At 45.6% G+C, this 25021-nt stretch overlaps 1 protein-coding gene across 3 annotated transcripts; it reads left to right on the forward strand.

Annotated features, from left to right (window-relative positions):
• Positions 1-1303: 1303 nt before the first annotated feature.
• On the forward strand, positions 1304-24472 carry taf1 (TAF1 RNA polymerase II, TATA box binding protein (TBP)-associated factor). 3 transcript variants are annotated; one of them, XM_036524165.1, is made up of 41 exons: positions 1304-1585; positions 2999-3113; positions 4102-4225; positions 4371-4487; positions 4851-4973; positions 5077-5318; positions 5865-6080; positions 6374-6598; positions 7848-8046; positions 8274-8387; positions 9198-9365; positions 9678-9805; positions 10153-10260; positions 10658-10831; positions 11102-11275; positions 11352-11456; positions 11855-12055; positions 12221-12362; positions 13070-13200; positions 13698-13778; positions 13872-14021; positions 14498-14617; positions 14709-14884; positions 15070-15299; positions 15452-15659; positions 15923-16088; positions 16472-16683; positions 16957-17065; positions 17248-17346; positions 17814-17991; positions 18334-18401; positions 18611-18733; positions 18902-18994; positions 19263-19347; positions 19941-20008; positions 20145-20261; positions 20498-20602; positions 21006-21104; positions 21500-21713; positions 22188-22359; positions 23008-24472. In XM_036524165.1, exons 2-41 carry the CDS (start codon positions 3000-3002, stop codon positions 23240-23242), a joined length of 5913 nt encoding a protein of 1970 aa, XP_036380058.1. In that variant the 5' UTR covers positions 1304-1585; position 2999; the 3' UTR covers positions 23243-24472. The 3 variants fall into 3 exon arrangements, with proteins under 3 accessions (XP_036380058.1, XP_036380060.1, XP_036380061.1); XM_036524167.1 differs by lacking the exon at positions 20498-20602 and having other exon boundaries at positions 23008-23242; XM_036524168.1 differs by lacking the exons at positions 20498-20602; positions 21006-21104 and having other exon boundaries at positions 23008-23242.
• The last annotated feature ends 549 nt before the right edge of the window (positions 24473-25021 follow it).

The following is a 25021-nucleotide window of genomic DNA, read 5'->3' on the forward strand; positions in this document are numbered from 1 at the left end:
CTGATTAACACTAGTATCTTTTCAATCCCATTGTCATAGTTTGAGCAGAAAATAAAGGGCTTTACAGTTTATAGAGCCCTTCATAGTTCATGGCAGGCACGTTTTATAGGTAGCAGGTTTTTTCCAGACCATGTTAAACTGAATACTGACTAACAGAAACATTAGGTGCTCCCGTGTTAGATACCACCTATTAAACACACTTGAGATTGAGTGAGCCCACCGCATGTCATCCAGAGATGGGAATGCCTCTGCTGATCGACTGCGGACACTGATTTCCATGTCCTCTGGTACAACGGCCACCAAGCCACCCTACAAGGAGCCAGATCAGCGGGGTCAATCTACAAAGCAGGCAAGACACTGCGGTTCTTCCCTGACTATAGCACTGCCACCTCTCAATGTCGGAAAGCCTACTACAAGACCTGGAGTGAGCTTTGATTATCTGTCGAAGAAGAACAAGTGGCTACTTTGAGGATGAGAATTACCAGTTTAGAGTGACACATGCTATAGGGATATTCTTTTTATAATATTTAATGATAATATTCTTTGATGCAGATACCCCACAGGGAAAGCACATCCCATCTGCCAGGCCTTGTACCGACTGCCCATTCATTGAAAAGAAGCAGCAGAACAACAGCTACAGCAGATGATATATGGAGCTAGGTGATTGTCTGTAGCCCGACTGGTAATGACATTGGCCATTATAATCTAGACATGCAATGAGAACAGGTGTTCAGATTTCACTCATGAAGATGTGGACCTCTCCCACATTCATTACAGGTGCACCCCGGCATCTACCATCTTTGGGGTTTGAAATAAGGAGTCAGTTGATCCTGGTGCACCACCACTTTCTTTCATTTGCCATTCTTCCGGTCTCTTTATTTCGAACCCCTGTCCACCTTATTGGCTTTGGAATGGAGCTGTTCTGATGAATGCTTAGATGACCTGGTACCTTCTAATGTGTTATGGCAATGTTATCCTTTACCACTGGAGCTCCTCGGTTGAATGGCCCTCCAGTAAAATAAACCAGGGTCTGCCGCAACATTGGGTATCATACAGAATGGATTCTGGGATAAAAGGCCAACTTGAATTGTATCAAAGAGGGCACAATAACTTGTTCAGAGTATTCTTGAAATAAATTCTGTTATTCACTCCGCTTGGGTGATTTCTCTCTACGAGGCTGCCGTTCAAATCAGACCGGCGAGTCTGATTGTGAAGCTTGAACACGGTAAAGGCTGCAATCCTGTGTATGGCCTATAGGGGCGCAACTCTTGTTTTCGGTCTTGCGACGGTAGTAGACGGAAGCGAAGGAGTGTTACATCGGATGTGAAAGCGTGTGTGGTCCTCAGCCTTATCTGAATTTTTGGTAGCTACAAAAGTAAAAGTGGCTTTTGGACTTTACATGAAAGATTTTCTAACATTACATTATCCCATTCCTCCGTCGTCCCTTTTCGTAATACTGGCTAAGAGACGGAAATTATGAGCTACTGTCTCCTGGACGCTTCTCTGCGGTGAAAAAGCATTTAAAGAGTAGCAGCAAGGAGTACTCTAGCCCGGGGATAGAAGGCCTCTAACCGAGGGTACCAAGGTAAAGTATAGATAATTGGCTACCTAGTCTCAATTTGTGAGTTCTGCAAGTATGCAATATAGCATTCTGCTGGACTGGTTGTATTAGCACGTAGCTAATGCAAAACAATGGATTGGACAAGAAAAAAAAACGTAAACAAAGGCTAGGTGGCTCATTCGCTGTTCATGAAATGGTATTCGATGTAGAACTTGCTAGCAAGTTACTTCTGATTTTTCATTCTGATAACTAACAAATTTCCGAGTTGTTAAAGGCTAATAAAAGCGGATTTATCTCAGGCTACGTGTAACTAGTTATTTCGGCATGCTAGCTCGCCAACCGGCTAACGAGTTAGCTAACTTACCCTTCCCTGCAGTGATAGCCGGCACGAACTTTGCCCTGTAGTGGAACATCAGCTGCTGCTGATATTTGTCTATAAAACATTCTGTTCCTATAATCTTAATCTATCTGTATGAGGTTTAGTGAAATCTTGCAATTATCACAACAGTCATGAATAAAATGTGCATGAAAAGGACGCATGCATTCTGAATCTCGTCACCATTATTTACACATTGAGGTTGAAAGTGGATATTGTGCATCTACGCTGCATTGTTTCGAAGATGCACTTTTTGTTTGTAGCTACTTTGCCAAGGATTTGCATACTGTACTTGCGTCGTACTTGTTGGGCAGTCTTTATGTTCTGCCGGTTAATGTAGGTGGTGCCACACATTTTGGCACATCTCCCAGATAAAAAGTCTTTTGGTCAGTGTGCTGTGGGAATTAAGTTGATCAACAGGGTCGGCTTTTTTTGGCTGGAAGTTAATGTCTATCCCTTGTTGCTGCAGGTGAACTGACTCAAACACCTCCAGTCTGAGCAGTTTACAGTCATGCTGGACAGTGACATACCCTTTGACATCATCTTTAAAACTGAAAAGTCTTTTTCTCCTGCTCAACAGAAAAGTGCTCAGACGTGGAAGTTGGTGTAAAGTGTGTCTGTGGCAGTTTCAGTTCTGGCTCAGATTAATCATGACTCCAGCTACAGGTTGTAGTCCACCTGTCGTGCAGATGTAAAGTATTTCAAACATTTGCTGGATTGTTTTCTGCAAAGTGAAATATCTGGTGTGGCACCTGAATCTGGTTCTGATATAACCATTGCAAACTGGATTTTGTTGCCATACTTTGAGTGGCAACACTCTCACTGGTTCTTTACCAACCGCTATTGCAAAGTTCCACCAAAGCGATGACAAAGATTAAGTAAACTTTGGCAGTTGTAAAGAGAAACGCAAATCTTTTTGAAACCTCCCTCCAAATTTCGTGAAAGCATCAAAAAGCACTGTGACGCCGTAGGTTTCGGACCCTTCTGAATTAGTCATAAACCAGCAAGCCTAATGAATGTGTAATGTATGAAAGGATATATAAGCCTCTTTTCCCTTCAAGGATGTCGGATTCAGACAGTGATGAAGACCAGGACCGTCCATTCTCCCTCACTGGTTTCCTGTTTGGTAACATCAACGAAGATGGGCAACTGGAAGATGACAGTGTTCTGGACACTGTAAGTAAAACAGTTTGAAGTGGGTAGAATGAAAGGGAATGGGGAGAAGAAAGTATATTGAGTTTCATACAGTAGACAGGCACCAGCAGAGGTACCTTGCAAGGATTTCAGGGATGTATGTCAGGGAAGACTTTATGAAGGCCACAGTTTTTTTTCCCAACATGACGTAGAACTGTCTTTTCTCTCCCTATGTGCAACACTTTTCATGCATTCATGCCAAGAAAGCCTCTAAGCTGGAATAAGTTGGAAATGGGTAGGAGTGTAGCATAGTGGTAAGGAGCAGGGCTTGTAACCGAAAGGTTTCTGGTTCGATTGCCCACTGGGGCGCTTTTGCTGTACCTTTGAGCAAGGTACTTAAACCAGAATTGCTTCAGTAAATATCCAGCTGTATAAACGGATAACAAGTAAAAATTGTAACCCCTGTAAGTCTCTCTGGATAAGAGCGTCTGTCAAATGACAATAACGTAATGTAATGGAAAGGGCAAAACATTGCAGTACATTGTGTAAAAGTCTACAGACTTGATGTGTTTCTTATACTTTTTTAATGACAGGAATGTGTGCATTGTAGAGAATGGTAAAGACAGAATGCAGCAAGTTCCCTCATAGACGTTGAGATTTAATTTTAATTTAACTTAATTAAGTTTTTGACTTCTTTTTTTCCGACTAAGTTTGATTTCATACATTTTGATTTTGGTGTATAGTACACAGAAGATACCTAAAACAAGTAAACAAGTAAAATCATGTTAAACAGTTCAAGAAATGTTACGAAGTTCAGTTTTACTTAAAATTCAACCTTAAAAAAACCTGTTTTGTAATGAAGAGTATATTTCATTTGATAGGGAATAGAGGCAAAAGCTGTCAGTGGGGGGAAAAAAACCCTATTAATTCCCATAAAATCCCATAAATTCCCATGAAAAATTTCCCATTTTGAAAATTCGGCACCATGATCTCCTGTTTGAGAATTTTTATCTCACTCACCTCTTCGCAGGAGTCTAAGAAGCACCTGGCTGGCCTGGGCTCCTTGGGTTTGGGCACACTCCTCACAGAAATCACTGCCAGCGAGGAGGATGTAGCTGAGGGGGAGAAGGACCCCAGCGGCACTGACGCAGAGGGTAAGACATATGAGAGCTTCATTGTCATGTTCCAGGACAACGAAGTTACTGGTGCTCATGGTTCCAGTGTAGCTTTTTTCATTCAGCGTGTGGAAGTGCTGGGCTCAGTGTGGATCATAACTGTGCCGATTCTCTTTGTTCGCAGGCTGGGTGAAGAGCACGGAGGATGCGGTGGATTACTCGGACATTAGTGAGGTGGCTGAGGATGAAACCCGCAAATACCGGCAGGCAATGGGAAACCTGCAGGCCTCCAGGAGGACAGGTCTGTGCTCATGTCTTTCACTTTCCCTCACACACAGACACACACACACACACACCTACACATACAAACACATGTTAGACACACAAGCAGTATGCCTGTCATTCTCTCACTCTCAGTGTCGACTGGAATACTTTCAAGTTTTTGCCTTCAACTCGGCTGTAGCTGAAGTAAATGATGATGTTTGATGGGTCTAAATACACTGTAAATGTTGTGAAAACTGTATCTTACAACTGACTGTCCACACCGTGTCCTGTCTTTGGTGGCTTTTATTTGAAACACACTTTGATTGGTCTGTGGTCATTTGAATTTATTCATGCTCTTTCTGTCACTCAAACCTGCACTTTCTCTCTCTTCCCTTTTCAGATGATGAGGATGACTATGATGCTGACTGTGAAGACATAGATGCCAAACTAATGCCCCCACCACCCCCACCGACTCTACCACTGGCAGGAAAGAAAGAGGAGCCCTCCACTCAGGCTACGAGCGGTGAGGCCTGGCGAGAGACAGCAGAGCTCTTTTACGCTATGTAAAGCACAACATATTTGCGTTGAGATTTCATTAGTTCACAGAACTCATTTGTTCGTAGCAGTGGGGGATGAAGGTGATGGGATCATCCTGCCGTCCATCATTGCCCCTTCATCGCTGGGGGACAAAGTGGACTTCAGCAGCTCCTCTGACTCTGAGTCTGAGACGGATCGGCCTACCCAGGGGTCTGGAGTCGGTGGGCCACCGGGTAGCTTGACCCTGCCGCTGGCGGGGATCATGCAGAAGGATGCAGCCAAAGCCCTCCCTGGCGTCACTGAGCTCTTCCCTGAATTCAGGCCTGGCAAGGTGCGTCATCTCGTCGGGGATAAGACTGCATTTGGTTGACTGCATTTGAATTTGTTGCCACAAAACTATCCTTCTCCAAATTACCGAAACTCTACTGTATTTTTAATCGTGTGCAGTTCTAAAATTTGTGATTAGAAGAAAGTAGTAGGTGGGGTCACACTAAAAAAAGAAGAAAGAAGCTTCAGTTCATTAATTTATTTCTACAGACATGGGAGCAGTAGCACAAAGAACAAATGTTTGCCCTGTGAAACCTTCATCAGTGTGCAGGAAGTGTTTGTTGTTCTTTGTTCTGCTGCTCCCTTGCCTGTAGTAATAAATGAATTAATGAACAATTCTTTTTTCTTCTTTTTTGAGTGCAGCCCTGTCTGCTGATTTTTGTGATTTTTATGGTTGCTCACAGAAGCGGTTAGAGTGCAGCGGTACGCGAATCATTTTTAATACTAAGAAGCTGAAACTTCCAGTTCAGCTTGCAACAGGCCCTGTCTGGCCGTGCTGGAGATTTGGCAGGAGGTCGGGCTTGGCTCTGACTGCTCTCTCCCCCACAAGGTTCTCCGCTTCCTGCGCCTGTTTGGCCCGGGGAAGAACATGCCGTCCGTGTGGCGCAGCGCGCGTCGGAAGCGCAAACGGAAGCACCGGGACCCGCAGCCCGGGACGCCCCCGCCCGAAGCTGAGCAGGCGGAGCAAGGGCCTGACAAGAAATCGGGCTGGGATTACGAGTACGCCCTGCCCCCACCCCCGGAGCAGTGTCTGTCGGATGATGAGGTCAGGATCTGCAACCCGGAGATGCACCTTGCTGACATATTATGCTCTTTACAATTACTCCCAAGGAGGAGGAAAAACAATGTATTCATATCGGTCTGAGTGCTACAGATCCAGCCTTGAGAGAGATGGTTTAGTCTGCAGGCTATGTGTTGAAACACCACTGTGCTGCACTGTGTTCAGTTCGTAAATGTTATCATATGATAGCCTATACTTTTGGAAGGTTTTGACCGTGGCTCTGTGCTGGTAATCGTTATCTAGTTTTGTAGCCCCATGTCTTTTTTCCCCCGTCTTAGATCACCATGATGGCCCCAGTGGAGTCCAAGTTCTCCCAGGTGGCTGGTGATGGAGACAAGGTGGCCGAGTCCAGGCCCAAAGTGGCGGAATGGCGCTACGGGCCGGCGCAGCTGTGGTACGACATGCTGGGAGTGCCGGAAGATGGCAGCGGCTTCCACTATGGCTTCCGTCTCAAGGAGGAGCAGCCGGGGGGGCAGGAGCCACAGCCCACATCCTCTCAAGAGGTGAGACCTCCCCTCTTAGGTGTAACCATATTCCCATGTCAGCCTCTTTAAAGCTGGTAAAGCTGCATGTGTATTATGTTTAAACTGGGTATATTATTTATGTTTTCACCTCTTAAGCTGGATCGCTTGTCGTATGTAAAGAGAGAACACACTTTTTTTGCACCCGCCAGTCTGTGAAATGATGGTTATGTTAACACATCTTGGATGGCCATCTGATTCTGATCATGGAAATACACTCTGCAGCCCTCATTTATTAGAAATTAAGAACCACAAGTAGCCGAACGCTGCACAAGGACATTATCATGGAAAATGTGTGATTTATCACTGAAGACGTTGCACAGACAAAGGCTGATTCTCAGGTCTGATCCCAGCCACGTGTGGGGACAGTTCATTATAGCTATGACATTTTGATTAGAACAATCTGTTTTGAATATTGAAAAAGAAAATTGAAATTGTTCCACTGTGGTTTTTCAGTAGTTCATCAGTCATAATTTTCAGACCATAAAGTTGACAAAATTAGTTTCAAATCCAGCAATGTCAAATCGGTACATGCAGCAGATAATTCATAGTGGAGAGAGAAGATCCTCACTCAATCATGTCAGGGACAACATATGATTCATTCTCGTACATATGGTTAAATCTCGTACTCTGCATTTATTTTCAAGGTGAAGTCAAGAATTTTCTCCACTTCTGATCACAATATCAAAAGAAACACTCTCCACAAACATTTAACACATTAGCCAAATGTCTTGCTGTTACACCTGTGATAGTCCAATTTCAGTTTTCTGCAAGCTGTAATACGCAATTTTTTCTTGTCAGGTATATTCTCGTCATGTAAAATAATGATTTTGTCATGTGTCTTGTGTGGCCTGTTGCTGCTTACAACGTGATCAATTATAACATATAATCAGGATAACTATAATTACTGTCTTGTAGGGACTGAGTCCAAGAAATGGCTGAACTGTGTTGGTCATGTCTTGCTGTTTGAAATTTAATGCTTTGGGATGAAAATGGAAAAAATTTTGTCCATGCAAGAGCAAACCTTAGTGACAAATTTATGATAAAGGTTCATATGTGGTGTGACACTGTGGGTGCCTGTTGTGCCACACCTTACCTGAACTTGTTCCTCTGTGTTTGTGTGTGTGTGTGTGTGTGTGTGTCTGTGTGTCTCTGTGTCTATGTGTCTGTCTGTGTGTGTGTGTGTCTCTGTGTCTATGTGTCTGTCTGTGTGTGTGTGTTGGGTCTGGAGGAGAGTGAAGAGGGACAGGCAGGTGCAGACCTGGAGGATGAGCTCTTCTTAATGGTGACTCAACTGCAATGGGAAGATGACATTATCTGGAATGGGGAGGATATCAAGCACAAGGGCACTAAGACCCAGCGCGCTAGTCTGGCTGGCTGGCTGCCTTCCAGCATGACCCGCAATGCCAATGCGTACAATGCTCAGCAGGGTGAGAGACCTTCAGCCCCCATTCCCACAGCAACAATAAATTGGTCGTCTACCTGTATAACCATCTTTTTTCCCTTAGACCACTACCACACACAGTGACTTCTTTAGCTTGTAGCCATGCTTTTCTCTGTTAGTCTGGCAGATGTACTCACGCCTTTGACTAAACTTGCATGTTTGTCTGACAGTGCAGTGTGTTGTCTTTGACTCCTACTTGTCTGTACTGCGTAGGTCTGAGCCGCAGTAACTCCCAGCTGGTGCCCCCAACCCCTCCTCCCATGCCCAAAGTCCCGGCCCTTGGCTCTGGATCTAGCAAGAGGGACAAACACAACCTGGATCAACAAGGTACACTGGGATGCTGTATTAAAGAAAAGGTTGTCTGCTGCAGTCAGCATGCTGGTGATGGTGAAGTGCTGGTGTGCACAGCTTTGGCAGGGGAAGGGCAGGAATAGAAGAAACCATCTAGGCAGGTCAGATGAAGTAAAGAATGTTAAGACTGGTAGCTGTCTTGGCTGGCAGGGTTTTTTTTATAAATGGCTGGATTGCTTATAAATTTCAAGTCATTCACATTTATATTGGTAGCTAGATGCTTTATATTTCATTGTCTGAATTTAGCAAGCTAGAGTCTTTTTGCCCACTTACAAAAGTTGGACCACACTGCAGTGTCTTTCTGTGTTGTGATCGGTTGTGCTGTATTCACCATTTATACTTATTTTATTATGATGCACTTTTAAAATATGCTACTATAGCAGCAATATGTTGATGAAATTAAATGAATAGGCCTCACATTATTTGCATAGAAGTGAATCATTTAACAGCAGTTCCAGAACTGAATCCAAACTTGTATTGGCTAGTATAGTATGGGCTAGTCCTGTGCACGGTAGCCATCTCTTCAACTGAAGTGTTTGGAATAGGAAAGAGAACCTCACTCCTACTAGAATATAATGCAGCACCACTAAGAAACGTTTAATGGCCCTCCTGTATTTTGAATGGTTTGGGTGGGAAAAGTGTGTCTGATAAAATTTTGTTTGTTATCTTGTGGTTGTTGACATGTGCTTGTGACTGACAGAACAGTTGATAGTTGACAGAGTGTTTACATCCCTGCACGGGACCTGATTTGTGAGTGTTCTGCCCCTTTGTCCCACTCCTGCACAGCTTCTCATGAGGATGACTCTCCCTGGTTCTCCATCTTCCCCATTGACAATGAGGAGCTGGTCTATGGCCGCTGGGAGGACAACATCATCTGGGACGACCAGGCCATGGAGCGCATGCTGTCGCCTCCCGTCCTCACCTTGGACCCTAATGATGAAAACATCATTTTGGGTTGGCTTAAACGATTTGCATTCTGCATTATTCTTTGTGTCTGCCTCACTGTTAATTCATTTTTGAATGTATCATGGCAATATATTTAAAAGGCAATTTGTTATGTTGACACTATAAAGCACCCGTTTTCTAAAATAAATTGGATTTCAAGTCCGCCGTATAAAATCCATTTACACAGTCAGTTTTAACAAATACAATTGCAAAAATCCACTTGCCAGTAAGAATGATACATCTAATGCTTTACAGCACTAATCACATGTAAGTGTATTGCTGAAACATTATCTCTGAGCACGTGTGTCTCTTTCCTGGCAGAAATCCCAGATGAGAAGGAGGAGCGGACATCACACTCTCCCTCTAAGGAGAACAAGAAGGAATCTGCTTTGAAGAAGAGTCGTATTCTGCTGGGGAAAACTGGGGTGATCAAAGACGAGCCCCAGCAGGTTAGATCAAGGGGAGAGGGAGGAGGGACATGGCATAAATTAGTACTTCTCAATCTACCGCCACAGATCACACGGTGATCTAATTTCTAATTTTTGGAATAATATATCAGATGCAACAGAATGATGAACATTTATTCTGACATAGAATAGACCTTGGAAGGTTTAGTAGATGAGCTGTGAAATTCTTAAATTGAACATTGTATTATTACCTTTGTTTCTGTATGATTCTGGGACTCTACAGGAATTGGTCTGCATCCCACATGATCCTTAGTTTAAAGACCACTTTAATAAAGATCCCATCATGTGCAAGTCTGTCTCTGAAGCAATCTTACTGTCCCTCTGTGCAGAACATGTCCCAGCCAGAAGTTAAGGACCCCTGGAACCTCTCTAATGATGAGTTCTACTACCCGAAACAGCAGGGTCTAAGGGGGACCTTTGGGGGTAACATCATCCAGGTGGGTGTCACATGGACCCAGGCCATTGTGCCCTTCCCTTTGCCTCATTACATGCTTCCTGAAAATACTCTTATATGACTTAATGACAAGAAGGCAGACCTGGTAAGACAAACACATTTCAGTTTTGCCAAGTTGTAATATGGAACACTTTATGGCTTTGCCACGGTAAATGTATGACATTTTTCAGTTTTTCTGTCAGCTAATTTGCCAGTCAGCTTTTTTTTTTTGCATAATTTAAACTGCTAACCAGACTTACGAATGTTTGAATTCAGAGTTCTGAGCTCAGTAAATCTAGGATGTCAAAAATGCTTCAGCGCTAATGCCACTTCTCCTGAAGGAATGAACTGACTTTAGTGGTCCTGACTTCCATCTAAACTTTGTGCCTGTCTCTCTCCAGCACTCTATCCCTGCAGTGGAGCTGAGGCAGCCATTCTTCCCCACACACATGGGCCCCATGAAACTGAGGCAGTTCCACCGGCCCACACTCAAGAAGTACTCCTTCGGAGCGCTGTCCCAGCCAGGGCCCCACCCTGCACAGCCCCTCCTCAAACACATTAAGAAGAAGGCAAAGGTATGCTTTATCCTGGTCTCAACCCCATCTCTTCTCCAGCCTTTCAGCTTTTCTCTTGCTCTCCCAACTCTATGTCTTAATGGCCTGCATATGACCACTCATTTAATAGTTTTGCTTGCATGTGTTACAGTCTTTGGAAGTTGCCCTGTGGATGTGACTGTGTGTGTGCGCGTAATTGCTCATTTACTTGTATATGTTGCAGTAGGTGGAACTTGTTCTTAGTGTGTGTCAAATGGTGAATTTCTCCCCCACCCCTGTGTCTGTGGGCAGATGAGGGAGCAGGAGAGGCAGGCCTCTGGTGGGGGGGACATGTTCTTCATGCGCACAGCGCAGGACCTGACGGGCAAAGACGGGGATCTTATCCTGGCCGAGTACAGTGAGGAGTTCCCCCCTCTCATCATGCAAGTTGGCATGGCAACCAAAATCAAGAACTATTACAAGAGGGTGAGTGGCACATGCTGCAGCTTACAGCTTAGTGCACAGGTTACTACAGTGGAGTTCAACAAGTGTTTCCCTGCAGAAACCCGGCAAGGATCCTGGAGCTCCAGACTGTAAATATGGAGAGACCGTGTACTGCCACACATCCCCTTTCCTGGGGTCCCTACACCCAGGCCAGCTGCTGCAGGTTAGTCAGGCAACAGTTGCCATGATGGTAACATTAAAGTGTTAAAGGTGTAACTAATCTTTTTAGGCCAAGAATATTTAAGCTATGTCCTTCTCTCTTGCAGTTCACTTTTTCAGTGTGCATTAATGTGTGGAAGAGCACTAGAAAAATGCTGTCTGTTCATTCACGGTTCATGCGTTCTCTGAGCACCTCAGCTATGTCAGGCAGGCGTGCTTTCCTTTTTTACCCTCAAAGGTACAAGAAGAGAGACCTGATTTGGCTGCAGTGTCTGCACCTCCACTCAGCTCAAATCAACCGTGCATCCATTTAGAATAAGATCCAACTTCAGCTATCGCTCACTTTTGATTTTGAGGCCTAACAATTCTGTGACAGTGTGTTTTCTTGTGCTCCTCTTCCAGGCGTTTGAAAACAACCTGTTCCGAGCCCCGATTTACCTGCACAAGGTCGCAGAGACAGACTTCCTGGTCCTGCGAACGCGGCAGGGTTACTACATCCGTGAGGTGGTGGACATCTTTGTGGTGGGCCAGGAGTGCCCTCTTTTTGAGGTGCCTGGGCCCAACTCCAAACGTGCCAACACACACATCCGAGACTTCCTGCAGGTACAGTCAGGTTCTCCTGCTCTCACACAGGTGCTAAGGGACACCAAGAGACAGACAGACACACACACACACACACACACACACACACACACACACACACACACACACACATACGTGCGCAAACAGGCATCCTCACAGCTGCTTCTGTATCCTTTCCTCTCGTAGGTGTTCATCTACCGCCTTTTCTGGAAGAGTAAGGACCGGCCCCGGCGAATCCGTATGGAAGACATTAAAAAGGCCTTCCCGTCACACTCTGAAAGCAGCATTCGCAAAAGGCTCAAACTGTGCGCCGACTTCAAGCGCACAGGTACAGCTGTTCTACTGATTATGTCCATCACCTACCCTATCCAAACAGTCCCATCCTGCATCACACCCTTCCACAGTCCCCTCATACTCTGTCTTGTTAATGATGTTTGTCATCCTGTCATAATACTGACGTATAGAGTCCAAATCGTGTTGCCTCATATCGGTCATCAGCTATATGATCACATTGTCTGTGATCAAAACAGACGTGTCTGCTGTAATATTCTTGAGGACCTCTTTCAATGACCTCTGCTTTAGTGATGTGAAGGCTTCAGAGAGAACAGTTGCATTTTGGGTACTTACAGAGCAGGTGAGCTCAGTGACGGTGTGCATTACTTGGACAGAGAGGCATCAGGAAAGGCAGAGTTCAGGATTTTGTGAAGGTAAGAGTAGTCAGGACAAAGTGAAGGTTGGAGGTCAAGGAGAAATCTGGATGTTGACTAAGAGGAAGGCTGTCTTTTTGCCTGGGGGTGTGTTGCACCCTAGAACACCGAACTGAAGTGTTTACTCATGTAAAATATCCAGCGCTGTAAGTGGGTAGTATGTAAAAAATGTAAGCTGTAGAAGTCATTCTGGCTTAGTATGTCTGGCAGGCGAATACGTCGTGTGAAATGAAGAGAGATCTTGAATGTGCAGTGCTTATAAGCAGTTTGCCGTAATGAAGAAAGGAGGGAGAATGTGAGCATGTGTGTCATTTTCTGCTCCTCATAGGAATGGATTCTAACTGGTGGGTCCTGAAGCCGGATTTCAGGCTGCCGACAGAAGAGGAAATCCGCGCCATGGTCTCCCCAGAGCAGTGTTGCTCCTACTACAGCATGCTGGTGGCAGAACAGCGACTTAAGGTAAGGTCGGGTCGAACCGCAACTTACGCTCTTACATCTGACCGAATGGTGATGTGACCGTTACGTTGCAGTAATGTGACCATTAACATTGCTAAGATATCACTGACGTATTTTGAGAACCTCAGTGTCTGCATGCTATAGTGTGTATATTGTTCAAAAGGGCTCAGGGCACTTTCAGGATGGTCAATATTTTCTCTTTGGATTCCACCTCATCCCTTTATTTCCCATTGAAATAATTGCTTGATTACAGTCCAAGCTTAAGTGCCCACTCTTAGAAAGCTAGAAATATGGAGAGAGCAGAACTGCAGGGCACTGAGGGTGAGGAGTACTGAATAAATCCCACTCATGCATCTAACACTTTTTCCCTGTGTCTTTAAAGCCGTGTCTGCTGGCAGTGTTTTTTTTAATCACGTGAGGCTTAGTCTGTAGATAATAGGAGTCCTAATGCTGCTGCTCAAGGTCAGCGTGGTGTATGGTAATGTCCTTCTGTCTCTCAGGATGCTGGATATGGAGAGAAGTCCTTTTTTGCCCCTGAGGAGGAGAACGAGGAAGACTTCCAGATGAAGATCGACGATGAGGTCAGACTGAACACACGCACGCTTTGTCTGTTCAGAGACAGTCTTGCTGCAGCGAAGTGTAATGTAAACTCTGCACTGCCCTCTCGCTTCTAGGTGCGCACAGCTCCGTGGAACACCACGCGGGCCTTCATCGCTGCCATGAAGGGGAAGTGTCTGCTGGAGGTGACGGGCGTGGCCGACCCCACAGGCTGCGGGGAGGGTTTCTCCTACGTCAAAGTTCCCAACAAACCCACGCAGCAGAAGGTCAGTCCTGCTCCACTCTCAGACTGTTCACTGTCCTTGAAAGTGTTTCCGCTCCCAAGATTGTCTTAGTCCTGCCTTATCTGTGTAGAAGGTCAGTGTCTTTCATATGATATTGCTCACTAATAGGGAACAGCGATTGACATTTAAATGAACGCAGTGGTTAGCTGTTGTTGAACGGTGCTGAATAAACTTGTAGAAATGTATTTATGTGTATTTATTTATTTTTACTGATCTTTGAAATTGTTCTCAGTTTATACCTGCTTTGTAGATTGAACAATGACCTGGTGCATTTTCATGTAGCTCCCTCACTATATATTCATATACATTCTGTTAGATATGTAATGTGTGGGTTATATGTTCTTGTATGTATGCGTGTTTATATTTGTGAGTATATGAACACTGATGGATATCATATCTCCCTGTGAGAGCATTTACACACTTATGTATACCAATACCAATCTCTTCCTGCCATACAGGATGACAGGGAGCCCCAGCCAGCTAAGAAAACTGTGACAGGGACAGATGCTGACCTGAGACGTCTGTCCCTTAAGAATGCCAAGCAGCTGCTGCGCAAATTCGGGGTGCCAGAGGAGGAGGTAGGCGTGGAACGGGCTCTGTTACACGGCTATACTGCGATTACCGGCAGCGTAGCACCCGGGGCCTGACGAGCCTGTGTGCCCTCTGCAGATTAAGAAGCTGTCCCGCTGGGAGGTGATCGACGTGGTGCGCACCATGTCCACGGAGCAGGCTCGCTCCGGAGAGGGCCCGATGAGCAAGTTCGCCCGTGGCTCCCGCTTTTCTGTGGCGGAACACCAGGAGCGCTACAAGGAGGAGTGCCAGAGGATCTTTGACCTGCAGAATAAGTGAGATTTGCTCTCTCTTCTTGTTTCCAACATCTGGGTCTACAGATACGGCTGTAAATGGCAGTAAAGTTTAGGGCTGTCTGATTGCATGTTCACATTTGTTAGCACCAAATTTTGTTACCATTTGCACCCAGTTAATTGGTGCTGCACTGGTGGATCCAAACCCCTCTTCCCCTCCACCCCAGGGTGCTGGAGTCGACCGAGGTCCTCTCCACAGACACTGACAGCAGCTCGGCGGAGGACAGCGACTTCGAGGAGATGGGCAAGAACATTGAGAATATGCTGCAGAACAAGAAGACCAGCTCCCAGCTCTCCCGTGAGAGGGAGGAGCAGGAGAGGAAGGAGCTGCAGAGGATGCTCATGGGAGAGGAGAGCGACCGGGACAAGGGGCGCAAGGATCGCCGCAAGGGCTTCTGTGAGTCCCCCCGTGTGTATACATCTGTACGCACGTGCTTGTGTCTCTAATAATGTGGAACAACGAGTTCTTAGTTCTTAGGCAGTTAGCGGTATTGTGAGACTTGTGTCTGTAAAGCTAATGTAAGTATTGTCTGGCTTTCCACCCTGCAGCCAGCGCCCTCTCTACGGGCTCCCACAAGGACGATGACGCCTCCTCCGTTACGAGCCTCAACTCCTCGGCCACCGGGCGGCGCCTCAAAATCTACCGCACCTTCCGGGACGAAGAGGGCAAGGAGTACGTGCGCTGCGAAACGGTCCGCAAGCCCGCGGTGATCGACGCCTACACACGCATCCGCACCACCAAGGACGACGAGTTCATGTGAGTCCGCGTGTGGGGTTGAGCGATGCTCTTTCCTGGTCAGCCTCACTCTTGTCAGCTGGAAACGTTGGCTACCGATGCAGAGACACGTAGTGTACATAGAATCTTCAGTCAAGCTCTGAATGGTTATTTTGTATTAAAAGTGGATGATCTGATGTTATTCTGGGTGGGTGTTTGGGAGTGGAGATCACCTGAGGCCCGCGGTGCCTGAACAAAGCATCTGTTCTGGTCTCTGACTGATTGTCTCCCCCCGGTGGCTGTAGACGCAAGTTTGCGCTGTTCGACGAGCAGCACCGTGAGGAGATGAGGAAGGAGCGGCGGCGCATCCAGGAGCAGCTGAGGCGTCTCAAGCGCAACCAGGAGAAAGACAAATTCAAGGGCCCGCCGGAGAAGAAGGCAAAGAAAGTCAAGGAGCGCCCTGACCTCAAGGTACACTATCCCAGCTGCCCGCTTAATGTGCAGTGCTCTCTTAACATTGATATGATGAGAGAACATGATAGCATTGCAGAGTTTGAGAAAAGTTACATTGCATTATATCATTACTTGTCATTCAGCAGATGCTCTTACCCAAAGCTACTTATATAGCTTACAGTTTTATCCATTTATACACCTGGATATGTACTGGGGCAATTGTGGTTTAAGTACTGTGCCCCGGTGGGGAATCAAACCAGTGACCTTTCAGTTACTAGCCCTACTCCTTACCAGTATATCACAAGTTGAATGAAAACTCACCCAAGCCAATCTTGTCTTCAGAAACTTGTATATTGACCCCCACTCTCTCTCTTTTTCTATCTCTCTGTCCCCCTCTCTAGTTGAAGTGTGGTGCTTGCGGGGCCATAGGCCACATGCGCACAAACAAGTTCTGCCCACTATACTACCAGACCAATGCTCCGCCCTCGAACCCAGTTGCCATGACAGAGGAGCAGGAGGAGGAGCTGGAGAAGACTGTCATCCACAATGACAACGAGGAGCTGATTAAGGTGGAGGGTACCAAGATCGTCCTGGGCAAGCAGCTCATTGAGAGGTATCACAATGTCCCTGTATCGTGTACTGAATTTCACTGACAAGTCTGACAAGGCCTAATTTTGTAGTCATAAAGATTTTTTAGATGTAAATGTGTTCTTATCCAGAGGGAACATAAAAAACATACAGCAAGCAAAAGTAACAAGCAAGACAAGCGAAATCATTAACTATTGGCACTAGTTTTGCCACACAGCACATCTGAACTTTATTAAGCATGTGTGGTGTGACCTTTCTTATCTTGCTGACCTGCTGACCATCTGACCATGTTCTGCAGTGCTGACGAGGTGCGCCGGAAGTCACTGGTGCTGAAATTCCCCAAACAGCAGCTTCCCCCCAAGAAGAAGAGGCGTGTGGGGACCACGGTGCACTGCGACTACCTCAATGTGAGTTGCTGAGTGTGTGACTGGGTGGGGGGTGTAGGTGTGTGTGTGTGTCTGCCTGTCTCTTCTTCTCTCTTTGTGCATTAAAGGTCAGGGTTTGCTGGTTTTGTCAGATCTTTTTTTTTTTTATCTGTCAGTCAGACTACGGGGCAGTAATTGACTTTTCTCAAACTCCTTTCTTGTAGCGGCCACACAAGTCCATCCACAGACGCAGAACAGACCCCATGGTCACCCTGTCCTCAGTACTGGAAGGCATCATCAATGACATGCGGGATCACCCCAATGTAAGATCAGCTTGTCCACCCTTTCTTCTGCAAATGTAGTACGAAGTTCAGTACCCTCCGTATTTATTCATACCGCTGATTAAACGAAACATGATGTAACAGACAAAATGGACATGCTGGATTATTTTGGTTTAAATTTATAATCTGTCTAGAATAAAAGGCAGTACTTGTGAACGTTATGACTTTGCTTTATGCGGTGCTATTAAGATTGAAGGATAAAGCATCAAGCAAAACAAATGATCCAGTTCATATTTTCAGTCATGCTGGTTTTTTTTGTATTCCTAATTATTTGGAGTGTGAATAGGTATGGACGTAACTGTATATAGATGAGTAATTCATAATGCAGTGAGGTGTGAAAGTAGAAAGAATGGTGGAATTGAGATTTTCAGTTGCCCACTTTTCTGTTTATTGTATCTGTTCATTTTTTTTTTGTGGGTTCATGACTGTGATATGTATTTGTCTCTCAGACATACCCGTTCCACACGCCAGTCAATGCCAAGGTGGTGAAGGACTATTACAAGATTATCACGCGACCCATGGACCTGCAGACACTGCGGGAGAACGTTCGCAAGCGCATGTACCCGTCGCGTGAGGAGTTCCGGGAGAGCGTGGAGCTCATCGTCAAAAACAGCATCACCTATAATGGTACAGCGTCCACCATCCCAAAGCCCGTTGCAATTACTGTATCTGTCTGTTTGGCAGAAAGTCTCATACTGAGTGACTTTAAGGCTAATGAGGTGTAATGCATTAAATATGTGTCACAGCAGCAACATGAGCAAAATCAGTGCACACAGATCAGTCAGAATTGCAGTAAATGACAGATTGCTGAGAAAATAAATACAAATTACAGTAGAACTTTAGCATGTAACATGTGAACGTGACCATAGAGCCATATTTTGTAATAGTGCTGCGCTGAGCATCAAAGGTATACTTCAGCTAAATAGTGGTGCTGTTATTTTCTCTTTCTCATGCGTTTTGGCCCCACAGGGGCGAAACACCCTCTGACTCAGGTGGCTCAGTCCATGCTGGACCTGTGTGATGAGAAGCTGAAAGAGGTTGGTGCCACTGAATCCACAGCCGCTGTTTGTGTGTCTGCCAATAAACATCAAGTCACATCTGGACAGAGGCTTTATGATGTCTTCAAATATAAAACTTACAGTTAGTGCCAGTTGCATAGATGCAGTGGTTGACTGTGTGGCTTCGACCCTTTGCCTTACCCCTGAATCTCCCCCTTCTTGCTTGCTCCCATCTCTCCTCTGTGCAGAAGGAGGACAGGCTGGTGAGGCTGGAGAAAGCCATTAACCCCCTCCTGGACGATGATGATCAGGTGGCCTTTTCCTTCATCTTGGACAACATCGTTACGCAGAAGATGATGGCCGTGCCTGATGTGAGTGTTTCTTACGCCGTCCACCAAGCCACCCTGTTCATGAGCGCTCTATAAGCGACATTAATTTCAGCTTGAAAGAGCTTTAATGGGTATTTTGCCCAATCAGCAGAAAGCAGTGCTTATATGTGTGTAAAGTATTACAACATGGTTATTGGTCACCCTCTCTAGTCATGGCCCTTCCACCACCCAGTGAACAAGAAGTTTGTCCCAGATTATTACAAAGTGATTGCCAATCCCATGGACCTGGAGAACATCCGCAAGGTGAGAGGAGCTGTAGTGTCTGTTTTGAAATATTTCATTTGAAAGATAAAATACATGCAACTATTGTGTTTACTGTACTGCAGATATTTCAGTGAACACTGCATATTTATTATGGCTAATTCCACTGACTTACAGAAGCCTGAACTCAGAAAAGATACTTTGATGATCTTTGCTGATAACTAAACTCACAGGTCTACTGCTGTTTTAGTTCTGTTTGAACAGAGTATGTTACACACTAACCCACCTCTGTGTCATTCTGACTGTTTAGAATATATCCAAACACAAGTACCAGAACCGGGAGGTCTTCCTTAATGACGTCAGCCTCATCCATACCAATAGTGTGAAGTATAATGGTGAGTATGAAGGAAGTGGAGTTTTGTCTATACAGGGGAGGTCATTGAGAATAGAGAAGACTATAATAGATCTAATTGATTCCACAGGGATCAGCAGAAACACAGATACAGGTAGATGCATGAAAAACTTACATTTTTACCATAACGTTACAAAATTCAGAATAAACATACTATATCACCGCTTTAGTACATTGAATATCCTTTAGAATTTTTTTGCCCACGGTCAGCACTAATAACTAACACTTACTTTAAAAAAAGTAACTTTTTATGGAATCATTCAGATAGGTTATTGCTGCAGACTGGAAGGGGTGCCTAAATGATGCAGAGGACCTTGCTGCTGTGGTAAAATGTACAGTGAACGTGTGCCTCTGCATCAGTGAGCGGTGGAGGGGATGCAGCTTTTTCTGTATTGCAAAGGTTTTGCCATAAATACACTGCAAAGCTGTTCTCAGGAGTCTAGAGTCCCAGCAACTGTGGATCCCATTTACTGTTCTCTTTGACCACAAGGCAAAGATGGTGTAGGGAACGTGACTGATTGGGGTGTGAAGTAATGAGTGAAGGTTGGACTTGACGAGAAATTGTCTGCACTTCAGGTCCGGACAGCCCTTACACCAAGACAGCCCTGGAGATCGTCAATGTGTGCAAGCAGACCCTGGCAGAGGTAAGTCATCATGGGAATATAAGGAGTCATTAACCTCTGTGTGTGTGTGTGTGTGTGTGTGTGTGATGTGTGTCTCTGTCTCTGTCAGTCAGTGTTTTTGACATCAGTAACCTCTGTGCTGGATATGTGTTTTCAGTACGACGAGCACCTGACTCAGCTGGAGAAAGACATCTCCACGGCCAAGGAGGCAGCCCTGGACGCGGCTGACCTGGAGAGCCTCGACCCCATGACTCCCGGACCCTACACACCACAGGTACCCTCCCCTGCCGCCACCGTATGTGTAACCCAGGCCTCTTCATGCGCCGCATGTAGAGGTGGCTGATTTCGCCTGCTCGCCAGCTGCCACAGAATCGCGCAGAGTTCGTGTGGGGAAGCCATTCCAGAGGTGGAGCGCGCGGTACTCTCTCCCCTGCGGCCTCAGCCTCCTCCCTGCTGCTCTCTCTCTTTCCCTTTGTGCTCTCTTTTCTCTCTGTGTCTTCTCCCCTCCAGCCTCCTGACCTTTACGACAGCAGCACCTCTATGAGCCTGCACAGGGAGGCCAGCCTGTTTGCTGATGGCCCTCCTGGCGCAGCCCCCGACAAGAGGGGGGCGCAGGTATGGAGAGAGCAGGTGTGGGGGGGGTGGTGGTGGTGGGGATGGGACGGGTTTCAACCGAGGGCCACCTCTCCAAAACGCACCCCCCTCCATCTCATCCATCCCACTCCATGCGTGCAGTGTGGGCTGTGTGGGCAGATCCGGGCTCAGGTCACTGTAGGGCTGTGTCAGGTCCAGGAAAGCATGGAACAAAGGAGCTTCTTTCTACCCGTGTGCTGCCAGCCTCTTCTCTGTTCTGCTGTCCCTCTCAGCCCTCTGTTGCCTGTCAGGCAGTCTGCTGTCTTCCTCTTCCTCCTGTGCCGCCAGCCATCCTCCCTCTTTCCTCCTCCCCTCCTTCTCTGTCGCTCTTTCTCTCCTGGCCTCTGTCCCTCAATGCCCTCCAACCCCCATCTGTGTCCCCCAGGGTCGCCATGGGCGCGGGAGGCTGGGTGAAGAGGAGTCGGACGTGGACATCGAAGGGTTCGAGGAGGATGAAGACGGCAAGCCCAAGACCCCGGCTCCTGTAAGACTTGTGGAGAGAAAAGATGGGGGTTGGGGTGGGCTTGGGACGGGGCATCACTGCTTGCTCTTGTTTCCCCTTCTGTCTCTTTTGACGGCTGGCTTGTGGGGTCAACCCTGCTGTGGGTTTGGTGTTTCAAAACTAATACTTCATTGTGGACAGGAATGGACCTGTTGTAGTAGTGGTTCAGTATTTTACAATTGCAGTTTTGTTGTTGTATTTTGGTCGATCTCTGCACATATATTGGAAAGCAAGAAGGATCCTTATGCTGACTAGGAGTTTTGAGTGATACCAAAGTAGGAGTTTGGTGTCATGTTTTTCTGTGCTGAGGGGAGGAAGCAGTGTTCATGCTGCATGTGTGAAAACTCATGGCCACACAAAAACCTCTGTGTCCCCAGGCAGAGGATGGTGAGGGTGACCTAGACGATGAAGAGGATGATGAGGAGATGCTGTTGCCGCCAAGGAGACGGGTGCATGGCCATGAAGACGAGGATGATGAGGAGGATGAAGGCACCAGCCGTCCAGCCCAGGCCAGTGTGCTGTACCAAGATCTGCTCATGTCAGATGGGGAGGATGACGCCAGTGAAGAGGAGGGGGACAACCCTTTCTCCTGTGAGTGAGGGGGCACTGCTGAATTGAGGTGTAGATTGCAAGCAATGACCCTGTATCAGTTTCAGAATTTTTAACAAAGTGATTTTGGCTTGGGATAGGGTTCATTGTCATATTCTTGGACATGTTCTTGGTAACAGAAAGTGCCGACAGTATGAAATGATGTAGAGCACTGCGGTGTTCAGCCTCCCACTGGTAGAGGCCAGAAATCAAACTATTGATTTTGTTACATGAAGATGTGAAAGCACTCTGAGATGTGGATTTGTTAGATCATGTCTTTGCAGTTGTGCATCTCTGTCTGTTGCCTTAGTCCAAATAGCTGTCTTCATTTGTTCCCTCCAGATTGAAATCTTGAGCTGTAATCACCATGTTAACTCTCTTAACACCAATTTCAGGTCAAGGATTAAGGAATCACGGAGTAAGGGTACAGACTGAACTCCAGTCTCTGACTTCCTGTCCTGTCCTGTTTCCTCCCAGCAATCCACCTATCGGAGAGCGGCAGTGACTCAGACAGGGAGCTGGAGCCTCGGGGGGCGCCACCCAGAGGCCACCAGGAGACGGCGCGCATGGGGATGGAGCAGGATGAAAGCATGATGTCGTATGAGGGCGAGGGGCCAGACGAGGGTCAGATGGAGGACAGTAATGTCAGGTTAGAGACTCCTGACCACAAAGCCACTGGAGGAAAAGCTCACAATGCAGTATTAGTCAAGACAAATCAGGTTTTAACTAATAGTAAAAGATGTACCACCCAGAATGTCCATGTCATTTTGCAAGGTTTAGGACTGTAATTATCAAGCAAAAACTATGTCAGGTAACGCTTTTCTAATGTTCGATTTTAGCAGTTAATCTGTGTGGTTAATCATAAAAGATCTCAAAACACGTCACCTCATAGCTGCATTCCCTTAGTGACTGATGTTCGCAGCAGTTAGGTCAGATTTATTGGCTGCTTTAGTGTATACTTTGAGCCACACAAAATCGATATAAAAATGGCATGGTACAGGCTTTTATGAGTCATTTCCCCTCTTCGTAACAAGAAGAATCAAAATCTCAAAACAGTCATTGCAGTGTTATCTCCCCGTGTTGGAATCTGCCCTGTTTTACACCGCTAGTGTGCATCTGCAGTTTTGATATTCATTTAAAAAACAAAAAAGAGAAACTTGCTCTGTTGCACATTGGAGCGTGGTATTGACCAATTCCATGAAAAATGTTCTCATTGTAGCTCTCAAGTGTTGGTCTGTTTTATAAACATTTGATGGCAATCCTCACACATCTCTAACTCTTTCTCTCCCTCTCCCAGCTATGGCAGCTATGATGAAGTAGATCAGAGCCAGAGACAAGCCTCCAGCCTGGGCAATGGAGAGGGATACGGAATGAGTGAGGAGGAAGAAGAGGAGGAAGAGGAGGAAGAAGAAGGCGGGAACAGGAGACGGGGCCCCAGTGTGCTGTCTCAGGTCCAACTGAGCGAGGACGAGGAGGACAGTGAGGAGTTCAGGTCCATCGGGGGGGACAGCGACATGGACTCGGACACGTAGAAGGAATCCAAACCTCTGAACTGCTGTGATGTCACATAGAAGTGCTGCATTGCACATAATCAGAACTTTCTCGTCAGTGACCTCACACTCACTCCAAATATTACCCCACCTTCAGCCCACATTTGTTTCTCGTTGTATACAGTTTTGTATTGTGCATTATTAAGACCACAGGGAAGTGTCTCTGCTTTATATGAACAGGCTGTGTTTGTGGGCCATTTTTGTGCTGTGGTTTATTTTAGGTTTAGGTGTCTTCAAGGACCCTAAATGTAGCCTGTGCATTTTTTTATGGCTAAAGTTAATGTGGGTAAATCCCGTCATGTATTCTGTAAATATTAAAAGAATACTCAATTAAAATGGTTATGATATGTATAGGCAGATGACTCCATATTTGATCCTCAGAACATGTAATCCTTCTTTACCTCTGGCCATCAGGTGGAAGTAGTGGGATGGTGTATTTTCTATGGAAGACATATACCCAACAATGGAATTGGGTATATTTATGATCATAAATGTGAGTAAATGTCTGTTGTACATAGAATCTGTTCTCAGCAATGAGAGAAATCTTTACACATTCCATAAATGAAGAAACCAGCTTCCAACATTTGGCCTGCATCTTAAGTTGACGAGAAACCTTTTCGGACTATTGCCGTAACATATAATAGATGTTTCAAGCTTTGTAACATACTTTGTCAACATAATTATTACACACTGAGATGCAGATGTCTCATCTTTACTTTATGTAAAGGAAGCATACATTTGTTTTTTTGTTTTTTTTCTCCCCAGAATGTCTGCCCATTAGTCCTAGCAGGGTTTCCCCTGTTTTTTTTTAATCAAATGTAGCTCAGAGAGTAAGGCCCTCCATTCTTGAAATCTTACATGCTGCTGCTGTGTTTGACTTGCTGAATCTAGATGGGACAGGTATTTGAGCATTCAACTTTTTCGTGATAAAAAAAAAAACCTTTAATCAAGTTGCCCGAAGTCTGAAATGCCTGCAATCAACTTAGCTGTGTCTCACATGCTTTTCAGTTAAGGTTTCCCTATCAAATTACAGGCTGAGTCACATGCTGTGAGGCCAGTGACAGCAGCTATCAAGCAGGGTGAAATGTTTCATCATTGGAGCTATTGTATTTTGAACTGCACTATACATGTATGCATGCATATGTCCTGAGAATCTCCTAGGACTTGAGGACATACACTGGGGTCCAAAATTATTGGGGCATCTGGGCATTTTGTGGTTAAGTGTGGATGTGGCCATGTAGCTATTAGTTTTATCACTCAAACCTAATTTATGGTGTGGCGAAAACAGTTACATGTTTTGGCAACTATTAACATTTTCAAAACATCTCTTTATGTGGTTCGCACATGATTGCCTGATGACTACCCTTATGAGCAACATTTTTATAATATGTATGACATTAATTCTGCCAAACAAACTGACAATTCCATGACATTAACTTAATTTTAAAAGGTACCTACATACTTATTGAGTGCAGACAAGTGAACAAAAATGACCATCACTTCAATTAGGCCTGATTGAACATTGCCCTGCCCCCTAATTGAACACTCATACTGAAGCCTATATAAACCTAACAAGGTTGGAACATGGTCACAGAAGATGAAGCTGAAGTTGACATAAAAAAAGTGAGAGTCCCAATAATTTTGGACCCCAGTGTACATCAGCTGCTGTGCTTTGATGGTGAGGTTTGTTAGGCACTGGCCCATTTAGACTTGCTTGCTGCCACTGAGGGACTCCATATTAAAGGGGTACTGAAACTCTGA

This window comes from Megalops cyprinoides, chromosome 3 (assembly GCF_013368585.1).
Source record: "Megalops cyprinoides isolate fMegCyp1 chromosome 3, fMegCyp1.pri, whole genome shotgun sequence".
NCBI classification, from domain to species: domain Eukaryota; kingdom Metazoa; phylum Chordata; class Actinopteri; order Elopiformes; family Megalopidae; genus Megalops; species Megalops cyprinoides.